The sequence below is a fragment of the Saccopteryx leptura genome, chromosome 9 (genome assembly GCF_036850995.1).
Source record: "Saccopteryx leptura isolate mSacLep1 chromosome 9, mSacLep1_pri_phased_curated, whole genome shotgun sequence".
NCBI classification, from domain to species: Eukaryota; Metazoa; Chordata; class Mammalia; order Chiroptera; family Emballonuridae; genus Saccopteryx; species Saccopteryx leptura.
This window is the reverse complement of record NC_089511.1, coordinates 68,598,013-68,617,190: the sequence shown is the minus strand read 5'-3', so window position 1 is coordinate 68,617,190 and position 19,178 is coordinate 68,598,013. Positions and strand designations below refer to the sequence as shown.

Genomic DNA, 19,178 nt, shown 5'->3' with positions numbered 1-19,178 from the left:
AAGTATGAAGGAGATATAAAAACATTCACAAATACAGAAAAGATGAGAGAATTTATCACGAGAAAGCCCCCACTCCAGGAAATACTAAAGGGGGTTTTCCAACCAGATTCAAAGAACAAAAGAAAACAACACCACAAGTAACAGCTCCACCAAGAACACAATAAAACCAAACTTAAACTGTGACAACAAAGGAAAAAAAAAGGGGGGAGAGAATGGAGATTAACAGTAGCAAAGGACGATGAAGTGCAGAAATACTTATAAGATAGGGTACTACAATGAATATGGTAGGTACCCTTTTCATTACTTAATGGTAACCACCCTAGAAAAAACCACCACAAAAACACATGACTTAAAAAAGGTAGCAACAGAGGAAAGAAGTATGGAACACAAACAAACAGAAACAAATGATAGAAAAACAAAAGAGAAGAATCAAACTAGATACAAAACTAACAGAAAGCAATTTATAAAATGGCAGTAGGGAACCCACAAGTGTCAATAATTACACTAAATGTAAATGGATTAAACTTACCAATAAAAAGACACAGAGTAGCAGAATGGATTAAAAAAGAAAATCCAACTATATGCTGCCTACAAGAAACACATCTAAGCAACAAGGATAAAAACAAATTCAAAGTGAAAGGCTGGAAAACAATACTCCAAGCAAACAACACCCAAAAAAAAGCAGGTGTAGCAATACTCATATCTGATAATGCTGACTAAAAGACAGAAAAAGTACTCAGAGACAAAAATGGTCACTTCATTATGATTAAGGGGACACTGAATCAAGAAGACATAACAATCCTTAATATATATGCACCAAACCAAGGAGCACCAAAATATATAAGACAGCTACTTATTGACCTTAAAACAAAAACTAACAAAAATACAATCATACTTGGAGACCTCAATACTCCGCTGACGGCTCTAGATCGGTCATCCAAACAGAGAATCAATAAAGATATAGTGGCCTTAAACGAAATACTAGAACACCTGGATATGATAGACATCTACAGGACACTTCATCCCAAAGCGACAGAGTATACATTTTTCTCTAGTGTACATGGAACATTCTCAAGAATTGACCATATGTTGGGCCACAAAGACAATATCAGCAAATTTAGAAAAATTGAAATTGTACCAAGCATATTTTCTGATCATAAAGCCTTGAAACTAGAATTCAACTGCAAAAAAGAGGGGGAAAAACCCACAAAAATGTGGAAACTAAACAACATACTTCTAAAAAATGAATGGGTCAAAGAAGAAATAAGCGCAGAGATCAAAAGATACATACAGACAAATGAAAATGAAAATACGACATATCAGAATCTCTGGGATGCAGCAAAAGCAGTAATAAGAGGAAAGTTCATATCACTTCAGGCCTATATGAACAAACAAGAGAGAGCCGAAGTAAACCACTTAACTTCACACCTTAAGGAACTAGAAAAAGAAGAACAAAGACAACCCAAAACCAGCCGAAGAAAGGAGATAATAAAAATCAGAGCAGAAATAAATGAAATAGAGAACAGAAAAACTATAGAAAAAATCAATAAAACAAGGAGCTGGTTCTTTGAAAAGATCAACAAAATTGACAAACCCTTGGCAAGACTCACCAAGGAAAAAAGGCACAGGACTCAAATAAATAAAATCCAAAATGAAAGAGGAGAGATCACCACAGACATCATAGATATACAAAGAATTATTGTAGAATACTATGAAAAATTATATGCCACCAAATACAACAATCTAGAAGAAATGGATAAATTCCTAGAACAATACAACCTTCCTAGACTGAGTCATGAAGAAGCAGAAAGCCTAAACAGACCAATCAGCAGGGAGGAAATAGAAAAAACTATTAAAAACCTCCCCAAAAATAAAAGTCCAGGCCCAGACGGTTATACTAGTGAATTCTATCAAACATTCAAAGAAGACTTGGTTCCTATTCTACTGAAAGTCTTCCAAAAAATTGAAGAAGAAGCAATACTTCCAAACACATTTTATGAGGCCAACATAACCCTCATACCAAAACCTGGCAAGGATGGCACAAAGAAAGAAAACTACAGACCAATATCTCTAATGAATACAGATGCTAAAATTCTAAACAAAATACTGGCAAACCGAATACAACAACATATTAAAAAAATAATACATCATGATCAAGTGGGATTCATCCCAGAATCTCAAGGATGGTTCAACATACGCAAAACGGTTAACGTAATACACCATATCAACAAAACAAAGAACAAAAACCACATGATCTTATCAATAGATGCAGAAAAGGCTTTTGATAAAATACAACACAATTTTATGTTTAAGACTCTCAACAAAATGGGTATAGAAGGAAAATATCTCAACATGATAAAGGCCATATATGATAAACCATCAGCCAACATCATTTTAAACGGCATAAAACTGAGGACTTTCTACCTTAAATCAGGAACAAGACAGGGTTGTCCACTCTCTCCACTCTTATTTAACGTGGTGCTAGAAGTTCTGGCCAGAGCAATCAGACAAGACAAAGAAATAAAAGGCATCCATATTGGAAAAGAAGAAGTAAAGGTATCACTTTTTGCTGATGATATGATCCTATACATCGAAAACCCGAAGGACTCCACAAAAAGATTATTAGAAACAATAAACCAATACAGTAAGGTCGCAGGATACAAAATTAACATACAGAAGTCCATAGCCTTTCTCTATGCCAACAATGAAATATTAGAAAACGAACTCAAAAAAATAATCCCCTTCACGATTGCAACAAAAAAAATAAAATACCTAGGAATAAACATAATAAAGAATGTAAAGGACCTATATAATGAAAATTACAAAGCATTGTTAAGGAAAATCGAAAAAGATACAATGAGATGGAAAAATATTCCTTGTTCTTAGATAGGAAGAATAAATATAATCAAAATGGCCATACCCAAAGCAATATACAAATTTAATGCAATTCCCATCAAAATCCCTATGAGATTTTTTAAAGAAATGGAACAAAAAATCATCAGATTTATATGGAACTATAAAAAACCCCGAATAGCCAAAACAATCCTAAGGAAAAAGAATGAAGCTGGGGGCATTACAATACCTGACTTTAAACTATATTATAGGGCCACAATAATCAAAACAGCATGGTATTGGCAGAAAAATAGACACTCAGACCATTGGAACAGAATAGAAAGCCCAGAAATAAAACCACATATATATGGTCAAATAATCTTTGATAAAGGGGCCAACAACACACAATGGAGAAAAGAAAGCCTCTTCAACAAATGGTGTTGGGAAAACTGGAAAGCCACATGCAAAAGAATGAAACTCGACTACAGCCTGTCCCCGTGTACTAAAATTAATTCAAAATGGATCAAAGACCTAAATATAAGACCTGAAACAATAAAGTACATAGAAGAAGACATAGGTACTAAAATCATGGACCTGGGTTTTAAAGAACATTTTATGAACTTGACTCCAATGGCAAGAGAAGTGAAGGCAAAGATAAATGAATGGGACTACATCAGAATAAAAAGTTTTTGCTCAGCAAGAGAAACTGATATAAAAATAAACAGACAGCCAACTAAATGGGAAATGATATTTTCAAACAACAGCTCAGATAAGGGCCTAATATCCAAAATTTACAAAGAACTCATAAAACTCAACAACAAACAAACAAACAATCCAATAAAAAAATGGGAAGAGGACATGAATAGACACTTCTCCCAGGAAGAGATACAAATGGCCAACAGATATATAAAAAGATGCTCAGCTTCATTAGTTATTAGGGAAATGCAAATCAAAACTACAATGAGATACCACCTCACCCCTGTTAGATTAGCTATTATCAACAAGACGGGTAATAGCAAATGTTGGAGAGGCTGTGGAGAAAAAGGAACCCTCATTCACTGTTGGTGGGACTGTAAAGTAGTACAACCATTATGGAGGAAAGTATGGTGGTTCCTCAAAAAACTGCAAATAGAACTACCTTATGACCCAGCAATCCCTCTACTGGGTATATACCCCAAAACCTCAGAAACATTGATACGTGAAGACACATGTAGCCCCATGTTCATTGCAGCACTGTTCACAGTGGCCAAGACATGGAAACAACCAAAAAGCCCTTCAATAGAAGACTGGATAAAGAAGATGTGGCACATAAACACTATGGAATACTACTCAGCCATAAGAAATGATGACATCAGATCATTTACAGCAAAATGGTGGGATTTTGATAACATTATAAGGAGTGAAAGAAGTAAATCAGAAAAAAACAAGAACTACATGATTCCATACATTGGTGGAATATAAAAATGAGACTAAGAGACATGGACAAGTGTGTGGTGGTTACCAGGGGTGGGGGGAGGGAGGACAGGGGGAGAGTTAGGGGGAGGGGGAGGGGCACAGAGAACTAGATAGAGGGTGGCGAAGGATAATCTGACTTTGGGCGAGGGGTATGCAACATAATTTAATGACAAGGTAACCTAGACATGTTTTCTTTGAATATATGTACCCTGATTTATTAATGTCATCCCATTACCATTAATAAAAATTTATTTAAAAAAAAAAAATAAAGTAGTGCTCTAGGCAGAAGTTGGCAACCCCAGTATTTTAAAATAAGGTCAGACTGTCCAAGAAAGCAGTACACTATGTATTAAGAGCGAGATGCCCCTTGCGTCATGGGGCAGGTGTGTAGCAGAAGCAGTGGCCCCTTCTGCGGTTCTAGCACCGTTTTAAATGCCACAACTTCTGAGCTAATTCAATAAGCCTTGGACTTCAGAAAATCAATGTTTTTTTCTTTGCTTTGCTTTCTCTCTCTTTCTTTGTAGTACAGGAAACCAATACTCTGGATATCAGGAAAATAAACAGTTCTATTTACTATGTTGGTTGATGCCAGGGCTAACTATTCTAATTGAAATATCTTTTTGTTTTTTTAAGATTTTATTTATTGATTTTACAGGGGAGGGGGAGTGAAAAATGTCAACTCATAGTTGCTTCACTTTAGTTATTCATCGCTTGCTTGTTGTATGTGCCTTGACTGGGCAAGCCCAGGATTTCGAACCAGTGACCTCAGTGTTCCAGGTTGACGCTCTATCCACTGCGCTACCACAGGCCAGGCAAAATATTCTTGATACAGCGAACTCTCAATCTCTCTTTCTCATTCTGTATTCATTTATTTTTTCCTTTCATCCACCCATCTATCCCATACTAAACATTTTAATAAGAAATACATACACAGGACACAAGATAGAAAGGGTATAAAAGGGTCTATGGAAAAGTAACTCTATCTCCTTCCTACCTTTGTTCCTCAGTCCTTCTGACTGAACGAACACTGCCATTTTGAAGACCTATTTTTGATATCTTCCTTATTCTAAATTCCACTACGAAACTGAGGAAATGAGGAAACAGCTCACAGGTCCGGCTGCCTGCTGCCATGGAAACCATACTTTGAAACAGGTGCTAATGAGAAGCAAAGAAGTTTATTTAAGTGCTGGTGACTTGAGAAGATGGGGGACTCCTGTCCTCAAAAAGCCATCTTAACATCTCAGTGCAGGCAGCACTGAGGGTTTTTATAAGAAGGAAAAGGGGAAGGCCCTGACAACCCCCAGGAAGGCAGAACAAAGAGATCAAAGGAGGAGGGGCCATTCTATATTGGGAAGTGAGCAACAGCGAACGCAGGAACATTCTTGTCAGTTCTGATAAGGGTCTTGGCTTCAGTGACATTCTGGCAGCTGAACTGGCTAAATTAGGCAGGATACCGGCCTCCTGTTTCTATAATTATACTTGAAACATTTGGTTAGTTAACAGTAACATAAAGCTATTGTGATTAGTCAGAGTCACATAAACTTTAAACCTGTTACAATTAGCAGGACATATGAAGGTTTTGTTGTTGACTCAATGTATCAGTCTTTCTTATTTCTGGAACAGGCTATTCTAGTGTAACAAGAGCGTGGTCAGAGGTGAAAGCACAGTGTCGATTATATATTCTTGAGTTGTTACAGAACACATTACTTTGATCACTTGATTGGTAATATTAAATCATGGTAGTCTGACCTGTGGTGGTGCAGTCCATAAAGCATTGACCTGGAATGTTGAGGTTGACAGGTGAAAACCCCGGGCTTGCCTGGTCAAGGCACATGCAAGAAGCAGCAGGTTGATGCTTCCTGCTCCTTTCTCTGTCTCTCTCTCTCTGTCTCTTTCTGTCTCTCTCTCTCCTTCCCCTTTGTGTAATCAATAAATAAAGATCAATTAAAAAATATGGGTACATCTATACACAGCCAGAATTACACTGGTAAAATCACACAGTTAAATCACTGGGCAAATGACCTCCGCCAGCATATTTGACACAATTCTATGATATCAGGTTTCCAGGGAGAGTATTCAGGCTTCTTGGATCTTGAATATGTCTAAAAATATAAAAGTTATACCAGAAATCAATGGGCAATAACCAACACTGTTGATTATAACCTCTGATATTTTAAAAATTGTAAATTAAACTATAATAAAAGAACAATACAATATAGTAGGATATGTAATAAGAAGAGAGTTCATCTTATTTCAGATACCAGTTCTATTCTCCTCTCCCAGAAAGTCACCGTTGCAGTTTCTTGTCTTTCCTTCCAGAAACCTTTCATATAGTGTACACATAGACATTCACATTGTCCTTTAAAACAATAGAAATTTATAAGTTCTTGTTAACCTGAAGATAACGGGACTTAGGAAGGTATATAGGAAGTGAACTCACTTAAAGTTAGGACAAATATTTCATCGTAAATTTTGATTGAATTCCTGCTTTGGGACATGCATTTTTCTTAAAGAGATGTATAATCCAGAATTTTATTATTTTTATTGCCAGAATTCTGATGTCAACCCTGATTGATCATGGCTGAATGGAAAGTCACAACAGTAGTTACAATAATTATTGGGCATGACTCAAGACACACAGCTGCATTGTTTTGTTCATTTTTATTTATGATTATTATTACTTTTGTATTTTTACAAAGTGAGAAACAGGGGGAGGCAGACAGACCTCTACGTGTGCCCGACAGGGATCCACTGGGCATGCCCACCAGGGGGCAATGCGCTGCCCATCTGGGGTGTTGCTCCGCTGCAACTGGAGCCATTCTAGTGCCTGAGGCAGCAGCCATGGAGCCATCCTCAGCACCCAGGCCAACTTTGCTCCCATGGAACCTTGGCTGCAGGAGGGGAAGACAGAAAGAGGAAAGAGAGGGGGAAGGGTGGAGAAGCAGATGGGCGCTTCTCCTGAGTGCCCTGGCCAGGAATTGAACATGGGACTTCCACATGCGGGGCTGACACTCTACTGCGGAGCAAACCGGCCAGGGCCAGCTGCATTGTTTTTGTGGTAAAATACACATAACATAAAACTCACTATTTTAACCATTTTAAAGTATAATATTTAGTGACATTAAGTACATTCACAATGTTGTTCTCCCATCATCACTATCTAATTCCTGAACTATTTCATCACCCCAAAAGGAAACCCCATACTCACTAGTAATCACTTCCTATTGCCCTCTCCCCCAGTTCCTGGTAACCACTTCTCTGCTGTCTATCTAAATGGATTTGTCTATTCTGAATATTTCATATAAGTGGAATCATATATATGTGGCTTTTGTGTCTGACTTTTTTTTTTTTTTTTTTACAGAGACAGAGAGAGAGTCAGAGAGAGGGATAGATAGGGACAGACAGACAGGAATGGAGAGAGATGAGAAGTATCATCATAAGTTTTTCGTTGCGACACCTTAGTTGTTCATTGCTTGCTTTCTCATATGTGCCTTGACCGTGGGCCTTCAGCAGACAGAGTAACCCCTTGCTTGAGCCAGCGACCTTGGGTCCAAGCTGGTGAGCTTTTGCTCAAACCAGATGAGCCCACGCTCAAGCTGGTGACCTCAGGGTCTCGAGCCTAGGTCCTCCACATCCCAGTCTGACGCTCTATCCACTGCGCCACCACACAGTCAGGCCTGACTTCTTTTATATAGCATAATGTTTTCAGAGATTATACACATTGTAGTACTTCATTCCTTTTTTATGGTCAAATAATATTCCATTGTATGGATATACTACATTTTGTTTATTCACTAGTTGATGAACATTTGGGTTATTTCTGCCATTTGGCTTTTGTGAATGAACATTTATGGATAAATGTTTCTTTGAATATCTGTTTTCAGTTCTTTTGGGTATATACCTAGGAATGGAATTGCTGGGTCCATATAGTAATTCTAGGTTTAATATTTTGAGGAAATGTCTAATTCTTTGAACCTCTCTGATGCCAGTCCCTTTGCTCTATACCATAATATTGATTTCTCCATATATCATTAGTCTTCTAAATCAGGAAAGATTAATTAGCTAATGTCTGGATTAATTGATTAATATCTGATTAACTGTCAAGTTTAACATTCTGACAATTAGCAATGTAATAACAGGTAGGTGTTACCACATATTAAACTTAAACATAGAAAACGATATAATATTGATGTTATATTATGTTTCTGCTTTTAATTAATGCAGTCAATGCACTGGGCTGTCAGAGGTAAAAAAGATCTGATGCTGGAGGAAACTGACCAGACTCATACCAACGAGGTCGAAAACAAGGAACAGAACGAACAAACAGAAATAAAGAAAGAAGAACAGGCTTCAACCACAGAGAAAATGGAGCAAAAGGAATCTGAGTCCCTAAAGATGCCACTCTCCCCACAGAATCCAGATTCTTCAAGTAAGTCACGTCATCAGCTTTGTACATGGAGGAAATATGAGTCTTGTCAAGTTTGAGGATTGGTCTGGCACCTTAAATGATACTGGCTTAGCACTGAAACAGAAACTAAAAGATATATTCTTTTTTTTTATTTAAAAATTTATTTATTTATTTATTATTATTATTATTATTTTTTTTATCTTTATTTTTTTTTCTTTTTTAATTTTTTTTTTTTTTAGAGAGGAGAGAGAGTGAGAGAGAGAGAGAAAGAGAGAGAGAGAAGGGGGAGGGAGGAGCAGGAAGCATCAACTCCCATATGTGCCTTGACCAGGCAAGCCCAGGGTTTTGAACCGGTGACCTCAGCATTCCAGGTCGACGCTTTATCCACTGCACCACCATAGGTCAGGCTATTTATTATTTTTAGAGAGGAGGGGGGAGAGAGAGAGAGAGAGAGAAAGAGAGAGAGAGAGAGAGAGAAGGGGGAGGAGCAGGAAGCATCAACTCCCATATGTGCCTTGACTAGGCAAGCCAGGGTTTTGAACTGGCAACCTCAGTGTTTCCAGGTTGACGCTTTATCCACTGTGCCACCACAGGTCAGGCCTAAAAGATATATTCTTCAATACATTCCTGGCAAAGGAAATTTAAGATATTTCTGGGAGTGTCTTCCTTGTCACTGAAATAAAGCTAGCTAACATTTATTGGAGAGTTTACTATGTGCAGGAATGGCTTGCATAAATTATTTTACATCTATTATCTCATTTGATGTTAATTTTACATATATTAATTAATTTAATTCTTACTATAGGTTTGTGAGGTTGGTTGGTATCAACATTACAACATCACTTTACAGATGAGAAAACTGAAGCCCAGGGCAGCTGCGTAATCTTCTCAAGGCTGTGCAGTTTTGCATGTGGCGGGGCAGGGGTCTGAACTAAGGCAATTTGGTTTCAGTCTGTTTCTAAGGCGCTGTACTATCTTGAGAAGATACCTTATCTGTAAGTAGCTCTGTAGACATTCTGAATCATTATAGATCCACTGAAGCAGGTGTTAGGAGATTGCACTCCTGGATCCCAAGCTACACAACCTGACTCTACTAATTATGGTATTACTTGGTGAAAGTTATTTCTCTAGATCTCAGTTTCCTCATCTACAAAATAGGAAATCATAATGGCACCTTCTTAAAGACTTATTATGAAGATTAAATGAGGAGATCCATGCAAAATGCTTAGCACAGTGATTTGCCTGCAGTAGCCCTAGGTACATGTGAGCTATTATTATAATTTCTTTGTTTGTCTATCTAGCCATCCCACTGTGTGTCTTGTATAGATAGGTGTGTTATGTACACACACTGTAACGATCCTTCAAAATCTTAATTGATTTTCAGGGTTGTGATACAATATTACATTAAATTTTAGCCTTTAAGCAGAAGGTTCCTAACCATTCTTGAACACTTATTTAATAAAAGAAGATAATTAGATGTTTTGTGGTGAATTATAGTCTTTTTAGAAATAGTCACTTCAAATCACTCTTTTGGGAAAACTTTTAATGCTCATTACTTGCTGGGAATAAAGATTCTTAGAGTTTGATTTAGGTATCTCTGCTGGTTACCCAAAAGACCCTTTTGTAGTCGTCTTTTGACTGTATCAGCCTCATAACTGGAAGTGGTTATAGCAAACTGATCAAAGCAGAAGCCAAATGTCAAAAAAACAGTGTTTTAAGCAAACACAGACATACAAACACCCACTCACATGCACACACATGCAAACATGCAATGTTTGTCCATTTAGCCTTGAAATGTTCAGATCTCTTTGTCCCTAACACATGACTTTCTATTTTAGATTCAGACTTAAATCTGACTTCACCAGAACTAGGGAAATTGGACACTTCAGAGACTCAGGCCCCACTTGAATCTCTCATAAAAGCCTGAAAATTTCTTTCTTTTAAAAGTTATTTACATATGGTTTTTTTTAGATTTTATTTATTCATTTTTAAAGAGAGAGGAGAGAGAGAGAGAGAGAAGGGGAGAGAAGCAGGAAGCATCAACTTCCACTTGTGCTTTGACTGGGCAAGCCTGAGGTTTTGACACAGTGACCTCAGAATTATTTACATATGTTAAAATCTCCCAAATAGCGAGCTAGTCTTTAAAAAGTTTGAAGAATCATATATAAACAATAACTTAGTGCCTACCCCAGTCTCTCATCTTTCTCTGCTTCTACTCCCCAAAGTAACCAATGCAGATGCCCAGGTGTGTCCCCTTCCACACTGTTCTGTGTGCTAATACCGGCATGTACAAATACAGTATATATTCATTTACGAAGGCTTCAGAAGTACAGAATGGCAATCCACTGAGCACATGCCTCTGTGTTCTCAGTGGCTAAGAGCACAGTCGCTGGTCTGTGAACTTGGGCAAGTTCTATGGAACAGAACCTCACAGGGTGATCTGCTCATAAACTCCTAACTGAGCAAACCATGGTGGGGTATGTATCTTCTTTAGTGAAAGGCTTATCTTTGCCTTAATCAAGCCCTGTCCATTGCTTCTATGACTCTAGGTTAACACACCTTTAAAATGCCTCTTTTCAGATCCCTCCTAATCCCTGACCACCCTCAAGAGAGCACATATTCTTAACCTGTAATCCAATCCCCACCTTTGTGATATCTTTCTTACATCCCTTCCTTAATCTCAAATGAATAAAAGAAACTGCAAATTTTTATTCTGGGAAAGATTTTTCTGTGTTTTGAGATCTTGCTTCCAGCATACCTCTGTTTAACTCAAATAATACATTTTTATAAAAATTCTCTACAGGTTTGGACATTCTTATGTAGACAAGAGTTAACCTCTCTGAATTTTCTTACCCATATACAGTGTGTCCGTAAAGTCATGGTGCACTCTTGACCGGTCACAGGAAAGCAACAAAAGACAATAGAAATGTGAAATCTGCACCAAATAAAAGGAAAACTCTCCCAGTTTCATACCTATTCAGTGCAGTTTGATGTGGGCTCACGCACAGATTTTTTAGGGCTCCTTAGGTAGCTATCCCGTATAGCCTCTACAGACTCGTCACTGACTGATGGCCTACCAGAACGGGGTTTCTCCACCAAACTGCCGGTTTCCTTCAACTGCTTATCCCACCGAGTAATGTTATTCCTATGTGGTGACATTTCGTTATTAACGCACTGATATTCACGTTGAACTTTGGTCACGGATTCGAATTTAGCGAGCCACAGAACACACTGAACTATCCTCTGTACCATCCACATCTCGACTGGCATGGCCATGGGCTGCTCTGCAGTATACACGGTGTTACGTCATCATCTGCGCATGCACACATGCTGCCACATCATCCTACAGAAACTGGGAGGGTTTTCCTTTTATTTGGTGCAGATTTCACATTTCTATTGTCTTTTGTTGCTTTCCTGTGACCGGTCAAAAGTGCACCATGACTTTACGGACACACTGTACAATGGATAAAATATTAGTTCCAAGGGTCGTCAAACTTTTTACAAAAACTGCCCACTTTTGCAGTGCTGGTCAACCTGGTCCCTACTGCCCACTGGTGGGCGTTCCAGCTTTCATGGTGGGCCAAATGGTAAGTCTTAGGTATGAATTATTAATATCTTACAGTAACTGATTAACTTAAGTAGATTTTTTGAGGAGTAAATAACATGTGGAAAATAGATGTAGCACATAGTATTGTTTTACAGAGTCAGAGAGTCAGAGAGAGGGATAGACAGACAGGAATGGAGAGAGATGAGAAGCATCAATCATTAGTTTTTTGTTGCGACACCTTAGTTGTCCATTGATTGCTTTCTCATATGTGCCTTGACTGTGGGGCTATAGCAGACCGAGTAACCCCTTGCTCGAGCCAGCGACCTTGGGTTCAAGCTGGTGAGCTTTTTGCTCAAACCAGATGAGCCTGCACTCAAGCTGGTGACCTCGGGGTCTTGAACCTGGGTCTTCCGCATCCCAGTCCAACGCTCTATCCACTGCGCCACCGCCCGGTCAGGCCCATAGTATTTTTAAATGTCAGAATTTATTATTATAGGACTTCTCCTTAGACTCTTACATTTAGAATAAATGCATTGTTTTTGACAGCTGATATATCATAATTCACTCAGGATAAATTGTGATGTCAGTTTGATGCCCTCACATTGTGAAGTGTATTCTCTTACTGCAGTCAAGGAATGAAGTGGAGGGGGTGAGAGGAAGGAGGATCATTGTTCTGAGAAGCTGTTTGTTGGAGAATAAAGTTTGAAATTTTGCAATAGACTGCATTTACCAGTATTTCCTTCCTATTGTTTAAGAGACTATTGGCTAGTCTTTCCTTACCAGTGGTGGCTCAGTGGATAGAGCATCAACCTGGGATGCTGTGGTCCCAAGTTTCAAGGTTGCCAGCTTGAACATGGATTCACTGGGCTTGAGTGTGGGCTCACCAGCTTGAGTGAGGTGTCACCAGCTTGAGCGTAGAATTATAGACATGATTCTGTGGTCGCTAGCTTGGGCCCAAGGTCACTGGCTTGAACAAGGGGTCACTGGCTCAGCTGAAGCCCCGTTCAAGGCACATATGAGAAGCAATCAATGAACAACCAAAGTGCTGCAACTATGAGTTGATGCTTCTTATCTCTTTCCCTACCTGGATCTGTCTCTGTATCACTAAAAACAAAAACAAAACCCCCAAAACAAAGATAGTATTGGCTGTTCTGAGTAGTGCTGGAGTGTGATATACCAAAGTATACTTGCATGCTTACTTATAATTTCATTGACTGTAGTGTGAATAAACTCAGCATTTAAGAAATATTATTCATGTCAGCTTTACTAAATCCTGAGAGCCCTCTCACATAACTTTTCAGCATATTTGTAAACTTCTTCAAGCAATAATTAATATTTACTGTGGTGTTTGCCTTTTGTGTGATGAGCAGTTTGCCTCTTCTGTGATGAGCGGCCATCAAACAGTCCCCATCATCTTCTGACTGGCATTGCAACCCGTAAAATATAGATCATGGCAACCAAGAACTAGTGTGTGAGAAAAATCTCACCTTTACTCTCTTTTCATTTAAATATGCAGTAACTATGGCTTCTGATAAATACAATTTTAGATTCAAATCATTTTGTATAATATCTTGGAATAAAAACAAACAAAAAAATTAAATGTAGCAGATGCTGTTGGTGTGCAGCCATGTCCTCTGGGCATCTACCTGCCCAGGCTTTGCTAGGCCTAGGCTTCTAGCAGAGAGCTTCCTCTGGCAGGTGGGTCTGCCTAGCAGTAGATGAGATGAGAGAATATGGTCAAGCAAAAGAAAGAAAATGCAACTTGTAATCTTACCCCCTAGAGAACATATCTATTACTGATCTTTTGTTATATTATTATATGTTATGATACCTAAAACTGAAAGGATCATATTGTACGTATTTTGTGTGTGTTTTTCAATTACAGATTGTCAGAAAGAAATTTCTTTGTGCTTTTTCTTCAAATGCAAATTCTTTATATTTGTTTTCTGTGGTAATTCTAAAGAAAATGCAAACAGATTCTGTTTTTTTTTTCTGAGATAATCACTGTCAACTATTCTGAGTATATTTTTCCTGACTAGACATTCAGATAACATTTTAGGTAATATTTTAAATATCAGTGGAAGCATATTTTGTTTATTATTCTATAACCTGGTTTTTCATTACCAATTTTATAAACAAACAAAAAAAAATGACAAAAGGCTTTCTTGTTCATTTCAGAAAAATAGCAAAATACAGGTAAACAACAAAAAGGGTATTAAAAATGAAAATCACATCTATTCCAACTAGCCAAGGATAACTACTGTTAACATTTAGGGGTAATTTTTTTAAATTTACATAAATATACATGTAAATAAGAAATTTAAAAATAAAACCGTACTGTCTAAACTGTTCCCTAACTACCAGTCACTTAACAATGTTATGAGTATTTTTCTGTGACTGTAAATATATATTAAAAAAATGTTAATGATGACATCAAAGCCTTTTAACCAGCTTTGTATAGCTGAAGACTTAGAAGGGTTTTTGATTTTTAAAAGCATTTATAGCCTGACCTGTGGTAGTACAGTGGATAAAGTGTCCACCTGGGACACTGAAGTCCAAGGTTCAAAACCCCAAGGTCGCTAGCTTGAGCATGGACTCACCAGCTTGAGCGTGGGGTCACTGGCTTGAGCATGGGATCATAGGCATTATCCCATGGTCGGTGGCTTGAGCCCAAAGGTCGGTGGCTGGAAGCCCAAGGTTGCTGACTTGAGCAAGGGGTCACAAGCTTGGCTGGAGCCCCACAGTCAAGACACTTATGAGAAGCAATTAGTGAACAACTAAAAGTGACTCAACTATGAGTTGATGTTCCACATCTCTCCCTTCCTGTCTCATTTTCTCTCTCTGTCTCTCTCCCTTAAAAAAATTTTATAAAAGGTATAATGATAAACATTGTACAGTTATAACCCTTGAGCACATTCATGATTGTTTCCTTAAGATAAATTTCTAAAAGTAGAATTATTGGGTTACATTTTAATGAGTTTGATAAATATTGCAAGTTTCCTACCAGAAGAGTTTTGCCAATTTACACTTTTTCTAGTAGAGAAGGAGAATGACCTTTTATTTAATTTTCAACAAAATTGTTTATTAGACTAAAAAAATAAATCTTAGTATTATGGAATAAATTACTTGTCTTTCCAGAGATCCTTTACCATTAACCTTTTATTTTGACGGCTGTTTGAAAGTTGTTTCCAATTCCTTTTGTGAATGGTCAAAATTCCCACCACTGGAGGCATCTATAAATATCCTTGTATTATTAACTTTAAGCATGTGAGATCCTCTCATCCATATAAACTAAGCCCTGTTCATAAGAATTCAATAGTCTGCTTAAGTTAATCAGCTTCTGTGAGATATTAATAATTCATACCTTACATTTTACTTATGCAGTGACATCTTATCAGCAAGCTGTTTTACTATTATTATAAGCTTGACTTACTTGTTCCTACCTTGGATTTAAAAATCTTCTCTTCTCTCCTTTAAAGGCTTTTCAGATGTGAACAGTTGGCATCTTCGTTTCCGCTGGTCGGGGGACGCTCCTTCAGAACTCCTGAGGAAATTTAGAAACTATGAAATATAAAATGTCCCTGCTTTGTAGGAGAGAGTGAGTGAGCAAGACCATCTCGTGCTGCTAGCATGAAGTCTTTGTTCAAATCTTTAAACTGTCTTGCTTATCTGTCACATTTGTGAATTGCTGAGTACTAGTTGATTCCTTCATCTTTTAACCCATTCTCACAATGTGTTTTCTAAATGAAAAACTTTTAGAAGGCAAAGTTCTTTTAATATTTGAATAAATTAAGGCTCTTAGATCCAAAGCAGATTGTATTATGTGTGTTTTCCTGTTCATGTTATTTAGAGAAATCCACTTAAAAATCAATCTCTGTATTTAAATATTTCATTGATATGTGATGATCTCTATTTGTGCTGGATGTATAAGAAATGTTTTCTGACTCTGGACTTGAAATGAAATGTGAAATTACTTGTTTAAACCTCACAGAATGAAATAAATAATTTTTCCAAGGTTCGTAATGAATGTATAATTCAACTGTATTTTAAAAATAATTTGAATAGATATTTATACTTTAATATAAATAAATTTAATCATAAATTTAAAAGATTATTTATTTGAGGAACTATATTCCTCCCAGGTTTATTTGATTATATAGCAAGTCATCAGATATTTATTTTCTTACAGTTTGGAGGTTAGAAGGCCAAGATCAAGGTGTCTGCAGATTGGTTTCTTCCAAGGCCTCTCTCCTTGGTTTGCAGATGGGTGCTTTCTCACTGTGTCCTCACATAGCCTTTCTCTGCACATGAACTCCCCTGCTGTTTCTACTTCTTGTAAGGACATCGGTCGCATTGAATAAGGACTCCACCCAGCCTCCTTTTAACTTAATCATCTCTTTAAAGAGCTTATCTTCAAATAAGCTTACATTCTGAGGTACTGGGATTTGGAGGACTTTAATATATGAATTTTTGAGGAACATAATTAAGTTCATAATATAGGTGAAAACTTAAAAAACAACAACAAATACAATCCTGTATTGGTTTCCTTAATTTCATGTAAAGTTTTATCGTTTTGTCAAATCTGTTTAGAGAATTATTTCTAGCAATCTCTTACCACTTCAGAAAAATATGACTTGGCATTGTTACCATATTTGCAAAATTTACTTAAAAAAATAAAAAAATAAATGCAAAAAATATAGTGTGTTGAACTAATTAAATGAGATTTTAGACTACAATTGCTTGTCATAATCCCTGCCTGGCCCAGGTAGGTACTAAAAAAATACTAGATTGAATAAGTAAATTTTTAAATCTAAGAATTGGAGTTTTAATTTTTTTCTCTCTCTTTCCCCCCAGACTGTCTGACTTATAGCACTGATGACATTTAATGACCTATTTTTTTTTTTTTAATTTTAATGGGGTGACATCAATAAATCAGGGTACATACATTCAAAGAAAACATTTCCAGGTTATCTTGTCATTTAGTTCTGTTGCATACCCATCACCCGAAGCGAGATCATCCTCCGCCACCCTCCATCCAGTTCTCTCTGTACCCCTCCCCCTCCCCCTCTCCCTCCTTCCCTCCCCCCACACCCATAGCCACCACACTCCTGTCCATGCCTCTTAGTCTCGCTTTTATGTCCCACCAATGTATAGAATCCTGCAGTTCCTGTTTTTTTCTGATTCGCTTATTTCACCCCCCCCCCCCCCCCCCCCCCCCGCACAATGCTACCAAGACTCCACCATTCCTCTATAAGTGATACAATGTCACCATTTCTCCTAGCTGAATAGTATACCATGGTGTATATGTGCCCCATCTTCTTCATCCAGTCCTCTATTTTTTTTTACAGTGATTAAAAGCCTTTAAGCAAACTCTTGGCCAATACAGCAAGAATCCCTAAAAGAGTAGTGTCCTTAACATGTTCCTCAAGTCCAAGTTGGCCCCATCACCATGCCAAATCCCTGAAAAATGCAACCCAACCACAGTTCAGTCTCTTAGGAGCTGTCACAGGGAGCAGGAGTCCAGGAAAATTCCCCACAGGAAAAGTCCGCATGGCACTGGAATTGTTGTCACCATTCTATATTTTGCAGCTCATGTCCAAGTCCCAATGACCGCTGCTTCTAGCTGGTAATGATTCAGGTAGACTGGAAAAAGCCATTTGCAGCATGCGTGGATATGAAGCTTCTGTTCTCCTCTGCCTGGAGAGTTGAGACCAGGTAGCTTTTTCCTGGAGCTCTGTGACTGTGGCCTGGTAAAGAGAACCTTGGGATACACTAAGCTGGGTGGCAAAGGTAAATTCATAATACAAGTTGGCTAAAGGAGGAAAGAGAGCTCTAAATTAGGAGTAGGTCCCAGCCTGAAATATGAGTGGGGCATTGAGGTAGGAGGGATAAAGGAAACACTATATATTAAGCAAAGCAGCAGAAAATAGGACTATCAACACCCACAACAGAGATCTTTGAGGGAAGAATAAAAAACCTGACTATTCAGGCAAAACATAGTTAAGTGGCCCTTGTGCGAATGAGATCAGTTTACCTGCTTCTTGGAAGAAATACCCTAGGCTCGTCCACAGTGTTGTAGATGGGGCCGATGGCCCTGGGCAGCTTCAGCCTTCAGTGGCAAACCCCAGCTTTCTGGGCAAGGTTAGGTCATAGGTGGCTGGAGCAGGACTGGAAGAGACTGAACCCTCCCTTAGAGGAGCAAGGGGGAAGCCCACCTTCCAGTGTCCCTGTTTCCTCGCAGCAGAGGTGTGTAAGCCTGGCAGGCTTTAGCTCAATGACCTTCCTTTCCACTATTGAAGCAGGACCCAGATGGCATCCTATGAGACCCCTTTGGGGCGTTGGAGCCTTTAAGGGTGTATCCTAAAAGCTGGTAGTTCCCCTGATCTCTATTGGGCTTTTTCTGCCTCTAGGTATCTTAAAAGCCATTCTCAAAAGATCTCGCTGAGGGGTTTGAGGATCCCCATCCGCCTATATAAATCTTTTCCATATATCTGGAGCTGTTTGGAAAAAAGACAGAACAGTGTTATTAGCTAGATCTAATAAAGAGGGTAGTAGTTTGCAGGCGAAAAAGATTTGGTGTCTCCTGCTCATCAGCTTAATGACCTATTGATGGGAAAAACTTTCCCATTCCCATAGTCCACTCTGCTTTTGTTGTAGACGGATTTCCCAATTGTTGACAAGACTGAATGCCAACTCTCATTGACTTTTTTCTCCCATGAGGCCAGAAGCCACCAATAAGAAGTGAGAAAGAGCTCCATTTAAATGGGGATTTATGATGGGTCAGGCTTGTGCTAAGCATTGTATATACTCAATTCCATATAACTTAGTAGGAGATCTTTTATTTGTTTTTTTATTTATTATTTATATTTTTAGCAAAGGAGAGAAAGAGAGGCACATTAATTTGTTGTTTTATTTATTTATACATTCATTGGTTGA

At 38.1% G+C, this 19,178-nt stretch overlaps 1 protein-coding gene across 2 annotated transcripts in view; it reads left to right on the top strand.

Moving 5' to 3' along the window:
• The window catches only part of DNAJC12 (DnaJ heat shock protein family (Hsp40) member C12), a 51,949-nt gene extending 35,673 nt beyond the window's left edge, over nucleotides 1-16,276 (top strand). The window contains exons 4-6 of one of the 2 annotated variants that reach the window (XM_066349275.1): nucleotides 8,512-8,716; nucleotides 12,219-12,282; nucleotides 15,722-16,276. In XM_066349275.1, the coding sequence (XP_066205372.1) occupies nucleotides 8,512-8,716; nucleotides 12,219-12,282; nucleotides 15,722-15,800 (348 nt within the window). In that variant the 3' untranslated portion in view covers nucleotides 15,801-16,276. The remainder of the gene's footprint in view (nucleotides 1-8,511; nucleotides 8,717-12,218; nucleotides 12,283-15,721) is intronic. The other variant, XM_066349276.1, reaches the window with a different exon arrangement.
• Nucleotides 16,277-19,178: the final 2,902 nt, after the last annotated feature.